Source organism: Gallinula chloropus (genome assembly GCF_964237585.1).
Source record: "Gallinula chloropus genome assembly, chromosome: Z".
Classification (NCBI taxonomy): domain Eukaryota; kingdom Metazoa; phylum Chordata; class Aves; order Gruiformes; family Rallidae; genus Gallinula; species Gallinula chloropus.
The window spans coordinates 56,474,884-56,494,419 of NC_140089.1; the positions used below are offsets into that span (position 1 = coordinate 56,474,884).

Genomic DNA, 19,536 nt, shown 5'->3' on the forward strand with positions numbered 1-19,536 from the left:
ATGGTAGTTCCTTCTGAAAGGTAACATACAAAACCACAGAGCTTTATAAACCCCCACAGCCCTCCAGCAGGTGTTCCACCTTGGGCAGTAGCTACTCTGGGGTCTTCAAGCTCCTCAGGAAAAGTGATTGCAGAACCAGTTCCAGGAGCCAAAGGGGAAGAGAAAGTTGCTTGCTGAGTAATAGGATCTGTGAAGACACCTAGGAAGAGGGAAAAACAAGACACAAGTACTGCGTTTCATTTCTTATGCCGTAGCAACATGCAATTGTTTTACAGGAAAATGAACAGGAAGAATAGAATAATACTGGGCTGATTCCTTTCATTTCTTGAAGGCCCCAGAACAATCCTGCTTGTTAGAGTTTAGCAGAGGCAACTACTGTGAATGAGTTCAACAATATCTGCTCATAGAACCGAGCCTACCTGCACCTGATGTGTAAAATTAAACAAAGACATGTTAGCTTAAGAGTGGTGCTTTTTATTGTCTTCAAATTTCCATAGGTCTTTCTGGACAGACTGCTTATAAGACATGTCACAAACAATGGTTAAAGCCTGACTCAACTGCAGCTGAAGAGCTAAGTTTCCATTAGGCTAGTAGAAAATCACCTCAGTTCAGCAACTACAGCACTCGCTTGCATGGCAGGCAAGTATTTTTCACTGTCCTGATGCAATTTAGTAGCCAGAAGCAAGAAAAGAGAAGCTACTCTCATGTGACGGACGACTTCTTACAGATAGCGAGCTTCTCAGAACAAAAACTTGCCCATTAGGAGATTACAGCCTGAGATACCTTACCATTCCGTGGAAATACAATGGCTAAAATTGCCTCTGAGCTGAACAGCAGCAACACAGAAATAAATGGTCAGCTGGGCTTTCCTGGGCACATTTTAAAATACTGCTCTCAAACACTTTTCTGTGAGCCTGAGTGCTAGCAGAACTCTGTGGAAGAGGACTCTTGTCCTACACCGTGATCGTACTTCAAAGGCCATTCTCCATTCCTCCGAGCGCAGCTACTCAGTAATTAAGTGTCACAAGAATACTAAAGAAGCTGAACTTGTGGGACTCTAGCAGACTGCTGAAGTAGCCACCCAGGAGACCCCTCATCCTGTCTCACAAGCACAAAGGTCTATATACAAAAGGTTACCTGTGACGGGAGGTGCAGAGAATGATGGCATCAGTGGGCTCTGTGGTGCTCGACCAGCGTGGCCTCTGGTGATATCATACGTTGAAGACATGGAAAATCCTGAAATCGGGGGACCAGCAGGAGGTGCAGGAAGACCAGAGCCAGCAGTAGAGCTTAATGAAGGAGCTGTAGAGAACTGCGACACAGAGGTACTAAAAGACGAAGGGGCAACTGGAGGTCGGGCTGGAGTTAGAGGTGGCGCCATAGTAGAAACTGTTGCAGATGGCACAAGTGGAAAAGAAGATGAAGTCATCATAGGAGGAGGAAGTGGAGATGCTCCAGCTGCCAGAGGTGCTGAGCACTCAGGAGAAGATGACAGGCTTGGTGTAGCAAGGGGACTGGACAAAGCTAGGGGAAAAAAAGACAAATGGAATTTTAGAAACACCGAGCCTTCATCTCAGAGATTCAGGTATGTAATTGTTCAGCTAGTTTACAAGTAAGTTTTGACCAAGTCTGCTTTTCTCCTTTCAATGGAAAAAAGTTTAGTACTGCTTGAGTTTGCAACCACCACCAATTGCCCTCAATTTCTGGAGATAGTAGCCTGGAATCTCTTTTCTTCTCTGACCCTATTTATCACAGCTAAAAAGACGAGTCAACATTTGACCACCCATTTTGTAGCAGATGAAGTGGGCCTCAGAAATTTCCAGCTAGCACGCTGAGCCCCAGGCAGCCCTCTCTTCCCTGGCACCCAGCTACCCAGGCTCCTAAACGCTCTGCTTTCTGTGTTTCAGTCTGGCCCCCAGCTGATCCTTGGATAAGCCAATTTTGTTCTCTAAACCAAATTTAGACAGAAAATTAAGCCAGAGAAACAGAAAACACTGGTTTTTACAGCACTAAGCTGTTGGATCAGCTCAGATGTGAAACTGCACTCAGCCTAAACATTGATGACAGTCAAGTGACGTGCCAAGTTACCGTAAGGAGGTCGTTTCCAAACTTTATCACGCACACCAGTCAATAAAAAATGGAACATGCACACCCCCAACATAGCTACAAAATACTTACATGGGCCACTGTCCTAGTATATTCCATAGATTTTAAAACATACAGAACAGAAATATTAAAAGGATGAGATAAAGATCAAGAAACTCTTCTGCTCCCACTGAAAATTAGTATTTGAATAGTATATTCATAAAACAATATGTTATGTTATTAACGGTTAGCACAATATATAATACCATTAATAATATTGTAGTGTGAGCAATGTTACTACAGAAGCCTCATTAATTTTACATCAGCAATTTGGAGGTCTGGTTCTATATTCCGATTATGGCTTTAATGGTTGTCACACCTGGAAAAAATGCCTTACAAAGACACACAGACCCAAATGAAAAGGTGTTGCTGGATGTGCTTACAAAACCATGCTATTTGTTTTCGTCTCCCAGCCATCAAGTATATGAAGGCTTATCTTGAAATTCAGCATTTCCTGAATTTCCTGAAGCAGAAGTCACTTAATTTAGCTAGTCACCTAACTTTTACTTCCTAAGTGATTCATCAATGAAAAAAGGACAACAGGAACTGAGGCGTATTCTGCACCTGAAACAAAGCATAGTGCTCATTTAAGATGACAACTCATGGATTTAGAAGAATAATCCTGACATTCACCTCCTGCTGCTTCTGCTGAAGACAGAATATTGAACTAGATGAACCACTGGGCTAGAATCTCTCTTTTAGGGGGAAAGACTGACAGAGATAGGCACGTTCAGCCTGCAGAAGATAAAGCCAGAGGGATCTCACTGATTTGTACACATATCTGAAGGGAGCCTGCAAAGAGGAAGAAGCCAGACTCTTTTTGGTGGTGCCCATGGACAGGAGCAGAAGCAATGGGCACAAACTGAAACAAAGGAGGTTCCATACAAACATCTGAAGGATCTTTTTAACCATGAAGGTAACCAAGCATTGGCACAGGTTGTCCAGAACCACGAGGAAGTCTCCATCCTCAAACATACTCAGAAGCTGCCTGGATGCACTCAAGAGAATCAAAGAATGGTAGGGAATGGAAGAGAACCTTCTGCGTTCCAGTTTGTGCCCATTACCCCGTGTCCTGTCACTGGGCACCACTGAAAAGAGTCTGGCCCCATTCTCCCTTCAGATATTTAGGAGTATTGACCAGATCCCCCCTTAAGTCTTCCCCAGACTACCGAGACCAAGCTGATTCACCCTTTCCCCCTATGAGAGATGATCCCGTTTTATTCCACATATTGCCCACTGCTTTAGTACAATGGTGCAGCAATGTGGTCAGCTGGATCACACCACAGGTCCAATTGAGTGACAGCTCAGAAAAACAAAGCGCACAAAGGTGTTAATGCTTTCTTCTCTGCCTCATCAGTTTCCTGACCAGCTTCACCTACATGCAAAGAGCAGCACTAGCACAACTAAGAAGGAGGACTGCTCACCAGACTGCTGCAACAAAAGCAAAAAGCAAAACAAAACAAACAAACAAAACACAGCAAGGAAAAAACACCTAAACCAGCCAAACAAAAACCCAACCCATAAAACCTGTCCAGTACTCTGACAAATTGTAGAAATCTCAGCTCAGTTAGACGTGACATGAATGTACTTTAGTAAAACACAAAATTGTGACTACCACAATGCTGCTCCTTCCTATTCATTTTAAAGCTCTAACTGAGATACTATGCTTTTCATTCCAGGCTCAATGCTCAGCAATACTTCACAGAATCACAGAATCATACGACTGGAAGAGACCTTTGTAGATCATCAACCCTTTCAGTAAACATTTCTTTCTAATATCCAATCTAAACCTCTGCTGGCGCAGCTTTGTGCCATTTCCCCTTCTCCTATCTCCTCTCACCTGGCTGAAGAGACCATTGCCCACCTCCCCACAACCTCCCCTCTGGTAGTTGAGACTTTATTAGACTGTTTTAGCCTTTTCAATGTTCTTCCCAAGTGTTTCAGGAACTGCTTCAAGTTTGCTGAGCTTCCTAAAATAGTATAAATACTGTTGGGCTAGAAAAGCAGAACAGCTGAAAGTCAGAAGAAAGCCTCAAAAGCGATGTAAACACCGTTGTGAGCACGCTTACCTTTTGGCTTGTCGACCCTCAGTGCGATACCTTACACACCGGGATTTAATCACCAGATCCAACAGAACACATACAGCATATTTTAAACTCAATTCCATATCACTCCCTCAAACAGAGAAACAGGGAGGTGGAAGAATGAGGAATCATTAGTTGTACTGAAGCTGTCAAGTGTTGGATGTGTGGAAGCACACGTCAGAGTCAGGTTTTTAAACATCAGACAGAATCTGTGAGGCTTAACTGTCAGTTGTTGCAGAAATGCAAGCTGGATTCTCTGTTGAAGTGCATACACGGCAGTGCTGCAGTTATCTCTGTTTCTGCTCTTGAAATCGATTGAACTACCTTTTTTGCTCTGCTGTTCTTCAGAAATCCAACACCATTCTTTCAGATGTCCCTCAAGGTAGATAATAGGCCAGTAAGACCCTGTCAGTGTTTGTGCTTACATTTAATGAACTTTTAGGTCTGTCAGCAGCTCCACCTGGAATTTGGCTGGAGAAGATAGAGCGTTTTTTCAGCGTTGTTTAGAATCTACTTATAAATTGAGGAATTTCAGCTCAATTTCAGCTGTAAAAATATTTGTTAGTAATGGGCCATTCAAAAATAGGTCCTCTTGTCTGTAAGGTCATAAAAAAGAGGCTCTTCAGTTGGAGTTGTCACAGTTTGAGTCTAGCTACCGAGTCTGATGATAGCTGTAATTAGTATTTGTTAAATGTTCAAGACTTCCCGTCCCAGAATAGGAGGAAATCAAGTGTGTTGCCCACCATCACTGGCAGGCCTGTTTCTGCATTGGTGCGTGAGAGGATGGCGGTGATGATATTTGGCCTTTGCTGTATCCGAAAAGTCACGCACTCCTGGTCACGTCTTGCAGCATTTGTGCTGGCGAGTGAGATGCACCAGGCATTACAAAGTGTAAATGTGGTAAGAAGACCACGAAGCAGCTTAATACTTGGGTTTTGTTTGGTTGGGTTTTAACTGTGCTATTGTGAGTTTCTTGGGGAAAAACGAGAAAATGATATGGAAGTCTGTTTGCTTATGTTTAGGGTGTAGCTGAGAATCCCATGGTGAAGTCTGTTCTTGATAAACCCAAACATTCAGTGGAGACCATGATTACACCGCTGGACCCTGGCATGGTTCCATATATCAGTAAGTATTTGTGACAAACCATTAAGTAATGCATAGAATGTTAGATTAATGTAACAGCACTTGAAGTTTATCTGGAGAGTGTGTTAATTCTGTCACAGTTACGTGGTGATTTCTCAGGTGCGTTGTCCAGTGAGACTCTCACTCTGCAGGCTGATTTTTTTATGTGCGTCTTAAGGTTCATTTACTTGTGTATTCTGCTGTAGTTTAGGTAGTAGCATAGTAATACCCTTCAGTTCAGGTTGTGAGAGATGAGCAAGTTACAGAGAACAAAACGGTGACAAGTCCTTGTCTGTAATCTGGAAGTCACTGGAGTAAAGGGGGGCTCACTATGCCACATCACACACAACTCATTCTTCCAGATTTTCTTTTTCAAAAGGCTTTGAAAGCCCCTCCAAAAGTCTCCAGTCCCACTGGGATGTCAATCTTGATTCTTCCTTCCGATTTACAATTGCACAGTACAGATAGTAGTGTTGCTCCTGAAGGCAGCTCAGAGCTCACACACAGTCCCTGCATCTTTCTGCCACAGCCTTCACGACGCTACTCAGATGTAGCATGTCACAGCTCCAAAAAGGTTACAGGCTCATGAGATGCTGTCAGTTGTTGCTGCTTATTTCCTCTCTACGATTAGATCGCACCACAAGGATTATCTGTTCTGCATTATACACTCCGTGCCCTCTAGCAGAATAGAAAAATCCTACAAAATACCACAGACACCTCTTAAGAAACCCCTCCTCAGTGGAAGAAACACTTATTTGCCTCTCCCTGAGGAGACTTGTTTGGTTTAGAACAGGCAGGACTTGCATCCCCTAAAAAACCAATTCAGTTCATTAGGAAATGATAAAAAAACCCAGGATGTACAAAGAATCAAAGAGGTTCTGACATTTCCCATGATTTAAGGGCATGTGACAAAACCTCTAAGGTAGAAGGATCTCCCTGTCACGAGCACCTAGACGCCTGCATTTATGTAGTCATTCCTCTTCTGGAAAGGAAAGAAGCACAGTTTCAGCAAACGCGCCTATTAAAAACAGCCACCTGCAACTGAGCACAGAGGAAAGACAGGACCTAGAGCAACATGCCCTTAAAAGTTGTATCTTGTTAGAGACAACAAAAAATGGTAGTTCCTTCTGAAAGGTAACATACAAAACCACAGAGCTTTATAAACCCCCACAGCCCTCCAGCAGGTGTTCCACCTTGGGCAGTAGCTACTCTGGGGTCTTCAAGCTCCTCAGGAAAAGTGATTGCAGAACCAGTTCCAGGAGCCAAAGGGGAAGAGAAAGTTGCTTGCTGAGTAATAGGATCTGTGAAGACACCTAGGAAGAGGGAAAAACAAGACACAAGTACTGCGTTTCATTTCTTATGCCGTAGCAACATGCAATTGTTTTACAGGAAAATGAACAGGAAGAATAGAATAATACTGGGCTGATTCCTTTCATTTCTTGAAGGCCCCAGAACAATCCTGCTTGTTAGAGTTTAGCAGAGGCAACTACTGTGAATGAGTTCAACAATATCTGCTCATAGAACCGAGCCTACCTGCACCTGATGTGTAAAATTAAACAAAGACATGTTAGCTTAAGAGTGGTGCTTTTTATTGTCTTCAAATTTCCATAGGTCTTTCTGGACAGACTGCTTATAAGACATGTCACAAACAATGGTTAAAGCCTGACTCAACTGCAGCTGAAGAGCTAAGTTTCCATTAGGCTAGTAGAAAATCACCTCAGTTCAGCAACTACAGCACTCGCTTGCATGGCAGGCAAGTATTTTTCACTGTCCTGATGCAATTTAGTAGCCAGAAGCAAGAAAAGAGAAGCTACTCTCATGTGACGGACGACTTCTTACAGATAGCGAGCTTCTCAGAACAAAAACTTGCCCATTAGGAGATTACAGCCTGAGATACCTTACCATTCCGTGGAAATACAATGGCTGAAATTGCCTCTGAGCTGAACAGCAGCAACACAGAAATAAATGGTCAGCTGGGCTTTCCTGGGCACATTTTAAAATACTGCTCTCAAACACTTTTCTGTGAGCCTGAGTGCTAGCAGAACTCTGTGGAAGAGGACTCTTGTCCTACACCGTGATCGTACTTCAAAGGCCATTCTCCATTCCTCCGAGCGCAGCTACTCAGTAATTAAGTGTCACAAGAATACTAAAGAAGCTGAACTTGTGGGACTCTAGCAGACTGCTGAAGTAGCCACCCAGGAGACCCCTCATCCTGTCTCACAAGCACAAAGGTCTATATACAAAAGGTTACCTGTGACGGGAGGTGCAGAGAATGATGGCATCAGTGGGCTCTGTGGTGCTCGACCAGCGTGGCCTCTGGTGATATCATATGTTGAAGACATGGAAAATCCTGAAATCGGGGGACCAGCAGGAGGTGCAGGAAGACCAGAGCCAGCAGTAGAGCTTAATGAAGGAGCTGTAGAGAACTGCGACACAGAGGTACTAAAAGACGAAGGGGCAACTGGAGGTCGGGCTGGAGTTAGAGGTGGCGCCATAGTAGAAACTGTTGCAGATGGCACAAGTGGAAAAGAAGATGAAGTCATCATAGGAGGAGGAAGTGGAGATGCTCCAGCTGCCAGAGGTGCTGAGCACTCAGGAGAAGATGACAGGCTTGGTGTAGCAAGGGGACTGGACAAAGCTAGGGGAAAAAAAGACAAATGGAATTTTAGAAACACCGAGCCTTCATCTCAGAGATTCAGGTATGTAATTGTTCAGCTAGTTTACAAGTAAGTTTTGACCAAGTCTGCTTTTCTCCTTTCAATGGAAAAAAGTTTAGTACTGCTTGAGTTTGCAACCACCACCAATTGCTCTCAATTTCTGGAGATAGTAGCCTGGAATCTCTTTTCTTCTCTGACCCTATTTATCACAGCTAAAAAGACGAGTCAACATTTGACCACCCATTTTGTAGCAGATGAAGTGGGCCTCAGAAATTTCCAGCTAGCACGCTGAGCCCCAGGCAGCCCTCTCTTCCCTGGCACCCAGCTACCCAGGCTCCTAAACGCTCTGCTTTCTGTGTTTCAGTCTGGCCCCCAGCTGATCCTTGGATAAGCCAATTTTGTTCTCTAAACCAAATTTAGACAGAAAATTAAGCCAGAGAAACAGAAAACACTGGTTTTTACAGCACTAAGCTGTTGGATCAGCTCAGATGTGAAACTGCACTCAGCCTAAACATTGATGACAGTCAAGTGACGTGCCAAGTTACCGTAAGGAGGTCGTTTCCAAACTTTATCACGCACACCAGTCAATAAAAAATGGAACATGCACACCCCCAACATAGCTACAAAATACTTACATGGGCCACTGTCCTAGTATATTCCATAGATTTTAAAACATACAGAACAGAAATATTAAAAGGATGAGATAAAGATCAAGAAACTCTTCTGCTCCCACTGAAAATTAGTATTTGAATAGTATATTCATAAAACAATATGTTATGTTATTAACGGTTAGCACAATATATAATACCATTAATAATATTGTAGTGTGAGCAATGTTACTACAGAAGCCTCATTAATTTTACATCAGCAATTTGGAGGTCTGGTTCTATATTCCGATTATGGCTTTAATGGTTGTCACACCTGGAAAAAATGCCTTACAAAGACACACAGACCCAAATGAAAAGGTGTTGCTGGATGTGCTTACAAAACCATGCTATTTGTTTTCGTCTCCCAGCCATCAAGTATATGAAGGCTTATCTTGAAATTCAGCATTTCCTGAATTTCCTGAAGCAGAAGTCACTTAATTTAGCTAGTCACCTAACTTTTACTTCCTAAGTGATTCATCAATGAAAAAAGGACAACAGGAACTGAGGCGTATTCTGCACCTGAAACAAAGCATAGTGCTCATTTAAGATGACAACTCATGGATTTAGAAGAATAATCCTGACATTCACCTCCTGCTGCTTCTGCTGAAGACAGAATATTGAACTAGATGAACCACTGGGCTAGAATCTCTCTTTTAGGGGGAAAGACTGACAGAGATAGGCACGTTCAGCCTGCAGAAGATAAAGCCAGAGGGATCTCACTGATTTGTACACATATCTGAAGGGAGCCTGCAAAGAGGAAGAAGCCAGACTCTTTTTGGTGGTGCCCATGGACAGGAGCAGAAGCAATGGGCACAAACTGAAACAAAGGAGGTTCCATACAAACATCTGAAGGATCTTTTTAACCATGAAGGTAACCAAGCATTGGCACAGGTTGTCCAGAACCACGAGGAAGTCTCCATCCTCAAACATACTCAGAAGCTGCCTGGATGCACTCAAGAGAATCAAAGAATGGTAGGGAATGGAAGAGAACCTTCTGCGTTCCAGTTTGTGCCCATTACCCCGTGTCCTGTCACTGGGCACCACTGAAAAGAGTCTGGCCCCATTCTCCCTTCAGATATTTAGGAGTATTGACCAGATCCCCCCTTAAGTCTTCCCCAGACTACCGAGACCAAGCTGATTCACCCTTTCCCCCTATGAGAGATGATCCCGTTTTATTCCACATATTGCCCACTGCTTTAGTACAATGGTGCAGCAATGTGGTCAGCTGGATCACACCACAGGTCCAATTGAGTGACAGCTCAGAAAAACAAAGCGCACAAAGGTGTTAATGCTTTCTTCTCTGCCTCATCAGTTTCCTGACCAGCTTCACCTACATGCAAAGAGCAGCACTAGCACAACTAAGAAGGAGGACTGCTCACCAGACTGCTGCAACAAAAGCAAAAAGCAAAACAAAACAAACAAACAAAACACAGCAAGGAAAAAACACCTAAACCAGCCAAACAAAAACCCAACCCATAAAACCTGTCCAGTACTCTGACAAATTGTAGAAATCTCAGCTCAGTTAGACGTGACATGAATGTACTTTAGTAAAACACAAAATTGTGACTACCACAATGCTGCTCCTTCCTATTCATTTTAAAGCTCTAACTGAGATACTATGCTTTTCATTCCAGGCTCAATGCTCAGCAATACTTCACAGAATCACAGAATCATACGACTGGAAGAGACCTTTGTAGATCATCAACCCTTTCAGTAAACATTTCTTTCTAATATCCAATCTAAACCTCTGCTGGCGCAGCTTTGTGCCATTTCCCCTTCTCCTATCTCCTCTCACCTGGCTGAAGAGACCATTGCCCACCTCCCCACAACCTCCCCTCTGGTAGTTGAGACTTTATTAGACTGTTTTAGCCTTTTCAATGTTCTTCCCAAGTGTTTCAGGAACTGCTTCAAGTTTGCTGAGCTTCCTAAAATAGTATAAATACTGTTGGGCTAGAAAAGCAGAACAGCTGAAAGTCAGAAGAAAGCCTCAAAAGCGATGTAAACACCGTTGTGAGCACGCTTACCTTTTGGCTTGTCGACCCTCAGTGCGATACCTTACACACCGGGATTTAATCACCAGATCCAACAGAACACATACAGCATATTTTAAACTCAATTCCATATCACTCCCTCAAACAGAGAAACAGGGAGGTGGAAGAATGAGGAATCATTAGTTGTACTGAAGCTGTCAAGTGTTGGATGTGTGGAAGCACACGTCAGAGTCAGGTTTTTAAACATCAGACAGAATCTGTGAGGCTTAACTGTCAGTTGTTGCAGAAATGCAAGCTGGATTCTCTGTTGAAGTGCATACACGGCAGTGCTGCAGTTATCTCTGTTTCTGCTCTTGAAATCGATTGAACTACCTTTTTTGCTCTGCTGTTCTTCAGAAATCCAACACCATTCTTTCAGATGTCCCTCAAGGTAGATAATAGGCCAGTAAGACCCTGTCAGTGTTTGTGCTTACATTTAATGAACTTTTAGGTCTGTCAGCAGCTCCACCTGGAATTTGGCTGGAGAAGATAGAGCGTTTTTTCAGCGTTGTTTAGAATCTACTTATAAATTGAGGAATTTCAGCTCAATTTCAGCTGTAAAAATATTTGTTAGTAATGGGCCATTCAAAAATAGGTCCTCTTGTCTGTAAGGTCATAAAAAAGAGGCTCTTCAGTTGGAGTTGTCACAGTTTGAGTCTAGCTACCGAGTCTGATGATAGCTGTAATTAGTATTTGTTAAATGTTCAAGACTTCCCGTCCCAGAATAGGAGGAAATCAAGTGTGTTGCCCACCATCACTGGCAGGCCTGTTTCTGCATTGGTGCGTGAGAGGATGGCGGTGATGATATTTGGCCTTTGCTGTATCCGAAAAGTCACGCACTCCTGGTCACGTCTTGCAGCATTTGTGCTGGCGAGTGAGATGCACCAGGCATTACAAAGTGTAAATGTGGTAAGAAGACCACGAAGCAGCTTAATACTTGGGTTTTGTTTGGTTGGGTTTTAACTGTGCTATTGTGAGTTTCTTGGGGAAAAACGAGAAAATGATATGGAAGTCTGTTTGCTTATGTTTAGGGTGTAGCTGAGAATCCCATGGTGAAGTCTGTTCTTGATAAACCCAAACATTCAGTGGAGACCATGATTACACCGCTGGACCCTGGCATGGTTCCATATATCAGTAAGTATTTGTGACAAACCATTAAGTAATGCATAGAATGTTAGATTAATGTAACAGCACTTGAAGTTTATCTGGAGAGTGTGTTAATTCTGTCACAGTTACGTGGTGATTTCTCAGGTGCGTTGTCCAGTGAGACTCTCACTCTGCAGGCTGATTTTTTTATGTGCGTCTTAAGGTTCATTTACTTGTGTATTCTGCTGTAGTTTAGGTAGTAGCATAGTAATACCCTTCAGTTCAGGTTGTGAGAGATGAGCAAGTTACAGAGAACAAAACGGTGACAAGTCCTTGTCTGTAATCTGGAAGTCACTGGAGTAAAGGGGGGCTCACTATGCCACATCACACACAACTCATTCTTCCAGATTTTCTTTTTCAAAAGGCTTTGAAAGCCCCTCCAAAAGTCTCCAGTCCCACTGGGACGTCAATCTTGATTCTTCCTTCCGATTTACAATTGCACAGTACAGATAGTAGTGTTGCTCCTGAAGGCAGCTCAGAGCTCACACACAGTCCCTGCATCTTTCTGCCACAGCCTTCACGACGCTACTCAGATGTAGCATGTCACAGCTCCAAAAAGGTTACAGGCTCATGAGATGCTGTCAGTTGTTGCTGCTTATTTCCTCTCTACGATTAGATCGCACCACAAGGATTATCTGTTCTGCATTATACACTCCGTGCCCTCTAGCAGAATAGAAAAATCCTACAAAATACCACAGACACCTCTTAAGAAACCCCTCCTCAGTGGAAGAAACACTTATTTGCCTCTCCCTGAGGAGACTTGTTTGGTTTAGAACAGGCAGGACTTGCATCCCCTAAAAAACCAATTCAGTTCATTAGGAAATGATAAAAAAACCCAGGATGTACAAAGAATCAAAGAGGTTCTGACATTTCCCATGATTTAAGGGCATGTGACAAAACCTCTAAGGTAGAAGGATCTCCCTGTCACGAGCACCTAGACGCCTGCATTTATGTAGTCATTCCTCTTCTGGAAAGGAAAGAAGCACAGTTTCAGCAAACGCGCCTATTAAAAACAGCCACCTGCAACTGAGCACAGAGGAAAGACAGGACCTAGAGCAACATGCCCTTAAAAGTTGTATCTTGTTAGAGACAACAAAAAATGGTAGTTCCTTCTGAAAGGTAACATACAAAACCACAGAGCTTTATAAACCCCCACAGCCCTCCAGCAGGTGTTCCACCTTGGGCAGTAGCTACTCTGGGGTCTTCAAGCTCCTCAGGAAAAGTGATTGCAGAACCAGTTCCAGGAGCCAAAGGGGAAGAGAAAGTTGCTTGCTGAGTAATAGGATCTGTGAAGACACCTAGGAAGAGGGAAAAACAAGACACAAGTACTGCGTTTCATTTCTTATGCCGTAGCAACATGCAATTGTTTTACAGGAAAATGAACAGGAAGAATAGAATAATACTGGGCTGATTCCTTTCATTTCTTGAAGGCCCCAGAACAATCCTGCTTGTTAGAGTTTAGCAGAGGCAACTACTGTGAATGAGTTCAACAATATCTGCTCATAGAACCGAGCCTACCTGCACCTGATGTGTAAAATTAAACAAAGACATGTTAGCTTAAGAGTGGTGCTTTTTATTGTCTTCAAATTTCCATAGGTCTTTCTGGACAGACTGCTTATAAGACATGTCACAAACAATGGTTAAAGCCTGACTCAACTGCAGCTGAAGAGCTAAGTTTCCATTAGGCTAGTAGAAAATCACCTCAGTTCAGCAACTACAGCACTCGCTTGCATGGCAGGCAAGTATTTTTCACTGTCCTGATGCAATTTAGTAGCCAGAAGCAAGAAAAGAGAAGCTACTCTCATGTGACGGACGACTTCTTACAGATAGCGAGCTTCTCAGAACAAAAACTTGCCCATTAGGAGATTACAGCCTGAGATACCTTACCATTCCGTGGAAATACAATGGCTGAAATTGCCTCTGAGCTGAACAGCAGCAACACAGAAATAAATGGTCAGCTGGGCTTTCCTGGGCACATTTTAAAATACTGCTCTCAAACACTTTTCTGTGAGCCTGAGTGCTAGCAGAACTCTGTGGAAGAGGACTCTTGTCCTACACCGTGATCGTACTTCAAAGGCCATTCTCCATTCCTCCGAGCGCAGCTACTCAGTAATTAAGTGTCACAAGAATACTAAAGAAGCTGAACTTGTGGGACTCTAGCAGACTGCTGAAGTAGCCACCCAGGAGACCCCTCATCCTGTCTCACAAGCACAAAGGTCTATATACAAAAGGTTACCTGTGACGGGAGGTGCAGAGAATGATGGCATCAGTGGGCTCTGTGGTGCTCGACCAGCGTGGCCTCTGGTGATATCATACGTTGAAGACATGGAAAATCCTGAAATCGGGGGACCAGCAGGAGGTGCAGGAAGACCAGAGCCAGCAGTAGAGCTTAATGAAGGAGCTGTAGAGAACTGCGACACAGAGATACTAGAAGACGAAGGGGCAACTGGAGGTCGGGCTGGAGTTAGAGGTGGCGCCATAGTAGAAACTGTTGCAGATGGCACAAGTGGAAAAGAAGATGAAGTCATCATAGGAGGAGGAAGTGGAGATGCTCCAGCTGCCAGAGGTGCTGAGCACTCAGGAGAAGATGACAGGCTTGGTGTAGCAAGGGGACTGGACAAAGCTAGGGGAAAAAAAGACAAATGGAATTTTAGAAACACCGAGCCTTCATCTCAGAGATTCAGGTATGTAATTGTTCAGCTAGTTTACAAGTAAGTTTTGACCAAGTCTGCTTTTCTCCTTTCAATGGAAAAAAGTTTAGTACTGCTTGAGTTTGCAACCACCACCAATTGCTCTCAATTTCTGGAGATAGTAGCCTGGAATCTCTTTTCTTCTCTGACCCTATTTATCACAGCTAAAAAGACGAGTCAACATTTGACCACCCATTTTGTAGCAGATGAAGTGGGCCTCAGAAATTTCCAGCTAGCACGCTGAGCCCCAGGCAGCCCTCTCTTCCCTGGCACCCAGCTACCCAGGCTCCTAAACGCTCTGCTTTCTGTGTTTCAGTCTGGCCCCCAGCTGATCCTTGGATAAGCCAATTTTGTTCTCTAAACCAAATTTAGACAGAAAATTAAGCCAGAGAAACAGAAAACACTGGTTTTTACAGCACTAAGCTGTTGGATCAGCTCAGATGTGAAACTGCACTCAGCCTAAACATTGATGACAGTCAAGTGACGTGCCAAGTTACCGTAAGGAGGTCGTTTCCAAACTTTATCACGCACACCAGTCAATAAAAAATGGAACATGCACACCCCCAACATAGCTACAAAATACTTACATGGGCCACTGTCCTAGTATATTCCATAGATTTTAAAACATACAGAACAGAAATATTAAAAGGATGAGATAAAGATCAAGAAACTCTTCTGCTCCCACTGAAAATTAGTATTTGAATAGTATATTCATAAAACAATATGTTATGTTATTAACGGTTAGCACAATATATAATACCATTAATAATATTGTAGTGTGAGCAATGTTACTACAGAAGCCTCATTAATTTTACATCAGCAATTTGGAGGTCTGGTTCTATATTCCGATTATGGCTTTAATGGTTGTCACACCTGGAAAAAATGCCTTACAAAGACACACAGACCCAAATGAAAAGGTGTTGCTGGATGTGCTTACAAAACCATGCTATTTGTTTTCGTCTCCCAGCCATCAAGTATATGAAGGCTTATCTTGAAATTCAGCTAGCAAATGTTCATCTTCCTTGATGTCATTCAATTCTTCTGGAAAAATCATCAGAAGGTGTTGCACCTTGGTATTCCTAATAAATGGGCTCAAAATCCACCCAAACTAATTCATCTGGAAGATTTCTACATAGTTCAGGAAATTCTCTTTGCCAATTTACATGTACAGCGTGGAAAGGTTTTTTTGTGTGACACTTGCAATGATTTTGGCAACAGGAATGCATTGACAACGTAAACACTTTCAAATACCACTTTTCAAAACACCTTCTCAAACGCATGACTTTCTTACAAAGAAGTAGATCACTCCTCCTTAAAACACCACCTTTATCTTGAAGGGACAAACTGTAAGTGTGTTTTGGGGTTTTTTTAAATAACTACTGGGTAGCACACTGCTGATGATAGAGAGCGGCTCAGCAATCACTTCTGCCAGCTCCCTCAGGACACATGGATGCATCCCATCCGGGCCCATGGATTTATGTGCATTAATTCTTTTGAGACCCTCCTGGACCACCCCCACCTCAAACAGAGGGAAGCTCTTCATTTCCCAAACTCTATTACTTACTTCCAGTGCTGGGGGTCCCGAGGGGCCTTTGAAGTGAAGACAGCAAAGAAGGCATTCAGTATCTCCACCTTCTCAGCATTCCCCATAACCAGGACACCCTTCTCATTCAGCAGTAGACTCCCATTATCCCTGGTCATCTTACTATTCACATATCTAAAAAAAACCCTTTTTATTATCCTTTATGTCCCTTGCCAGTTTGATTTCCTGGTGGCCTTTAGCCTTCCTAGACGCATCCCTACAGGCCCTCACAACATTCCTATATTCTTTCCAGGTGCTCAGACCCTTTTTCCACAATTCATAGACCTTCTGCTTCCCTTTGAGGTTACTCATGAGCTCCCTGCTCATCCACACAGGTCTACTGCCATGCTTTCCTGATTTCTTGCTCAAAGGGATGTATCAAGAGGGATTATTCCCCCATCACCCTTAGCTCCGCCTCCGATGAGTCACCGCACCATGCGGTCAGGGGGTCTTGCTGTGGTGGGCGAGGGGGAAGTTGGGTGCCTCTCTCTCTCTACCTTTCTCCCTTCGCTTTTTTTACCCTCGTGGTTCTGTGCCCAGCCTTGCCGCTTTCAGGAAGGGTCCCTCAATGCGGTCTCCCACTCCAGAGCCCTTCTCCTCAGCGACTCAAGAGGAAACATCCTGCCGCTGCAGGTGCAACAGCTGGGGCACATCCAGAGATGCCTGAAGGCAACAGAAACTGGGCGGAAGGGACAGGTGGCAGGGGGAGATCACAACCACCCACCCAGCTCAAGGCCTGTGTAAACGCCCCAGTCCAGCACCTTCAAGCAGCATGCCTGCTAATTTGACTATGCTTGATGCGTTAATTACTCACCAATTAATGGAAATTTAGGCAGGCTTTTCTAATCCTGTAACAAGAGATACAGGTTGTAAATTCTGTGTGTAGGGGGCTAGTTTGGTGGAATTGCCACCTAGCACCCGTCTCTGTAGAGACATGGAAATAATCCTAAACCTCTGCTCTTCTTTCTCACCTCTGGGTGATGACAGGTTGCTCCAACCCACCATGGCTGCGAGCAACCTCCTCTCTGAGCTGACATGGTTGCAGGCCTTTGGAGTGACTCTTCCCCTTTGTGCCCTATGTGACTGTGGCTGGATTTTGGCTGCGAGGAACATGGAAGCACTTGCCCTTTCCCAGGAGACTTGTCCGAAGCTTGGTGAACAGTGAAAATGGGCAACTTTATTTCAAGAACTGGGCTGAAATCAGCAACTGTGTGAAACCCTGAGGAATGTGGGCGAGACAGAGCAGGCCTCTGACGCTGCGTATCAGAGGCCATTGGCCCAGCAGCAGACAGCGGTGGTACCATGCTGCCCAGCCTGGACGCTGTCCCTCCTGCTTCCTCATGCCTTGTCTTCCCACATGCCCCGCAGGAGCTCCCGCACCCCAGTGAAGAACTGCACCAGTTTCTCAATGGGAAATGGGCAGGAGGTAGGCCCACCCGCTGGAGCTGGTGTTGGGGCTGGCTTCTGCCATGGTCTTGAGGTGGTGAGGAAGTGACTCCATGCCTGTGCTGTTGGGGTACTCCTGAATGCCGAGCTGGCTCCCATCTGGACCAGGATCCATTCATAGAAGTGCTGGGTGGACGTGTAGATGCCAGGCCGCCTTGCTCTTGCACAGCCTGTGCCCCAGCTGGTCAATCCCACGAGCCAGAAGTACTCGGCATTCTTGTCCTGGCAGACAAGGGGGCCACCACTGTCACCCTGAGGGGAAGGAGAGAGCATGAAGGTGGTGTTGGGTGGCCATTGTCAGCACTATGGCTAGCTCCTTCCCATGAGCCAGAGATCCCCCTCTTGCCTCTGAGGGGATTGACTCTCCCTCAGCTCCGCGCAGTGATGCTGGATGCACAGAAGACTCATCTGCCAGGACTGGGATGTGGGCCTACAGGCTATCAAGAGCCCTAGGTGGGCCAAGGTGGGGCACCGGACAAGGACATGCTCATGGGGAAGGAGAGGCAAGTCCCAGCAGTGCTGGGAAGGTGACTTGCCAGGCAAAGCCCATGCCAGCAGAACTTTGGGCTGTTGTGACAGGGCTGCTAGTGGTGCTGGGGACCGGTTTGTCGCAGACTCCTACCTGGCAGGTGTCGATGCCACCCTGGGGATAACCAGCACACAGGTTGTGGCTGTGGATGGCCCCTCGGTACCAGTTGCTGCTGTTACACTGCTTGATGTCGATGAGGTAGACCTTGGCCTCCTGCAGCCTGTCGGTGGCTTCTGCAGCTGTGAGCAAAGAATGCAGAAGCTCATTCCTGGTTCTCCTCCCTGGTCTGGGTAAGCCCCTTGCCTAGGGCTTGGCTTGGCCTCCAGAATGCACTGTAGCAGTGTTTGCTTTGTGTCTTGCTTTGACTAATGGGTCAGGCCCGCCTCCTCTCTCTAGGCACACATCCCCATGCAACCTGACTGTGTCGACATTTCGCCTCTGCTGCCTGAAAGCCCAGCCCGCCTCCCCAGTGTTCCATGCTTGCTCTCAGGACACAAGGAGTGCTCAGGAACTCACATCTTGCAGTTGTGGAGCCCCAGCCGCTGACATAGCAGTTGGTCAGCTCTGAAACTCTCAGCGAGGCATCAGGCACACAGGCAAGCTGGATGTAGTCATTGCACTGGACAGGCTGGTCCAATTCCATAAGCGCGATGTCATTCTTCTGTGTGATGTTGCTGTAGTGCTCGTGAACAATCACCTGCATGATACGGCGCACTTGTGCCTCAGGACCCAGCCGCGTCAACTGCGTGGCACCGATGACCACATGCCACATGCTGACGTCCCTGGAAGGCAGACAGAGAGAGCACTCAGAGCCAGCGGAGCTACGTGCTGTCACAGCCCAGCCGTTGTCTGCCACCTGCTCTTGACAAGGCAGAGAGGAAAGTGGTGCTACAGAGGGCCCAACCACCCTAGCACGCCTTGGGCACCAGGAACTTGGAGCTGGAGGCTGCTGGGAAGCAGTGGCGTGAGCCCACCTTTCTCCTGAGCTGGGCTGGGGAGAGTCCAGACAGTGGGTGTCCAGCGGGCGAATGGAACGGGATGGGGTGAGGGTAGCCTGAGGTGCTGTGGGCAGGGCAGCTGGGAGTGTTGTGTGCTGTTCCCTACTCCTCCTTACCAGACGTTGATGAAACAGTGGGCTGCTGTAAGGACCCACTGTGGGTGGATCAGGGAGCCTCCGCATATATGCCCTGTGCCCACGTTCCAGGGATTCTGGATGCTCACAATCCAGGGCCAGGCTCCCTTCTGGGCATCTCTGCCGCCCACAACACGCGACATGCCTGAGTTCCAGGCCATGGGCCGGTGCCCGCAGGTCCTGTAAGCAGAAGATCGTTACTGTCCTGCTCAATGACTTGCTGCTGTTCAGGCTGAAGGTCAGCCGTCTTCCCTCCCCGCAAGGTGCTGTATGGACAGGAGGGCCAGGGAACGCCATGGAGCGTGCACCCATCTGCCTCTGTTTTG

General features: G+C 45.4%; 1 protein-coding gene across 1 annotated transcript; it reads right to left on the reverse strand.

The window, feature by feature from the left end:
* Positions 1-17,441: 17,441 nt before the first annotated feature.
* LOC311203695 (acrosin-like) lies at positions 17,442-19,353 on the reverse strand (the record flags this gene model as incomplete). Its single annotated transcript, XM_084278451.1, has 4 exons — positions 17,442-17,801; positions 18,172-18,317; positions 18,595-18,860; positions 19,193-19,353. The coding sequence occupies 4 exons, from the start codon at positions 19,351-19,353 to the stop codon at positions 17,442-17,444; spliced, it is 933 nt and encodes a 310-aa protein (XP_084134577.1).
* Positions 19,354-19,536: the final 183 nt, after the last annotated feature.